Source organism: Manacus vitellinus, unplaced genomic scaffold (genome assembly GCF_001715985.3).
Source record: "Manacus vitellinus isolate BGI_N305 unplaced genomic scaffold, ASM171598v3 scaffold_52_pilon, whole genome shotgun sequence".
In the NCBI taxonomy this organism is placed as follows: domain Eukaryota; kingdom Metazoa; phylum Chordata; class Aves; order Passeriformes; family Pipridae; genus Manacus; species Manacus vitellinus.
The window spans coordinates 739,259-740,387 of NW_021940628.1; the positions used below are offsets into that span (position 1 = coordinate 739,259).

The 1,129-nt window shown below is 66.3% G+C and overlaps 1 protein-coding gene across 1 annotated transcript in view; it reads left to right on the top strand.

Annotated features, from left to right (window-relative positions):
- LOC103756285 (peptide methionine sulfoxide reductase MsrA 1) overlaps window positions 1–1,129 on the top strand; it is a 3,397-nt gene that overhangs the window by 1,562 nt on the left and 706 nt on the right. The window contains exons 2-3 of the mRNA XM_029963016.1: window positions 133–258; window positions 612–757. Coding sequence (XP_029818876.1) covers window positions 133–258; window positions 612–757 — 272 coding nt within the window. The remainder of the gene's footprint in view (window positions 1–132; window positions 259–611; window positions 758–1,129) is intronic.

The following is a 1,129-nucleotide window of genomic DNA, read 5'->3' on the forward strand; positions in this document are numbered from 1 at the left end:
CTCCACCAGGCACCTGGGGAAGGGGGTCCCGGGGCGTGAGAGGATGCTGGTGCCCCTCCCTATCCCAATCCCTGCCTCCATCCCGGGGCAGGGGGAGGCTGGGGGGCAGGAGGCCACGCCGAGGGGCTGCAGCAGGGCTGGCTCTGCTCACAGGGCTGACAGGGCACGCCGAGGTGGTGAGGGTGGTCTTTGACCCCCAGAAAATCAGCTACGAGGAGCTCCTCAAAATGTTCTGGGAGAACCACGATCCCACTCAAGGTAGGGATGAGCCCCTGGCCTGGGCACGGGGGAGTCTGGGGGGCCTTAACCCCAAATGGGCTCCAACAGGAGGGTCTTGGCATTTGCACCCCTTGGTGCTGGCTGTGGGGGGGGCAGCACCTGGGGCAGCCCCAGTTTTGGAGGGTTTAACCCCAAACAGGCTCCAGCAGAAGGTCTTTGGCATCTCCCCAGTTTGGTGCTGGGGGGGTCTTGCAGGGACTTCCCTCACCGACCCCTTTAGCAAGATCCCCCTGCCTTGCCCCCCATGCCTCAGTTTCCCCACCAGGGGGGAAGGCAGTGCTTTGTGGGGTCTGGGGGTGCCCCATAACCCCCCCGTGGGGGCTGCCCCCCAGGCATGAGGCAGCAGGAGGACGTGGGCACCCAGTACCGCTCCGTCATCTACACCCTGGGCCCCCGGCAGCAGGAGACTGCCCTCCGGAGCAGGGACCTGTACCAGCAGGTACTGGGGACACTGGGACGCCCTGGGGACACAGAGATCCCCCCAGGGCCACTGGGAACCACCTTGGGGACACTGGGACCCCTCCAGGACACTGGGACACCTCTGGTGACAGTGGGAACGCCCCCGGGGACACTGGGACCCCTCTTGGGAACACTGAGATCCCCCCTCTGGACACCAGGACACCCATGGGGGCACTGGGACCCACCCTGGGAACACTGGGACCCTCCCTGGGGACACCAGGAGCCCCCATAAGGACGCCAAGGCCCTCCCTGAGGGCACCACGACCCTCCTGGGGACACCAGGACACACCCGTGGGACACAGAGACACCCCCCCCCGGGACACTGGGATTGCTCCTGGTCACACTAGGAGGACTCTGGGGACTCTGGGACCCCCCTGTGGACATCAGGACT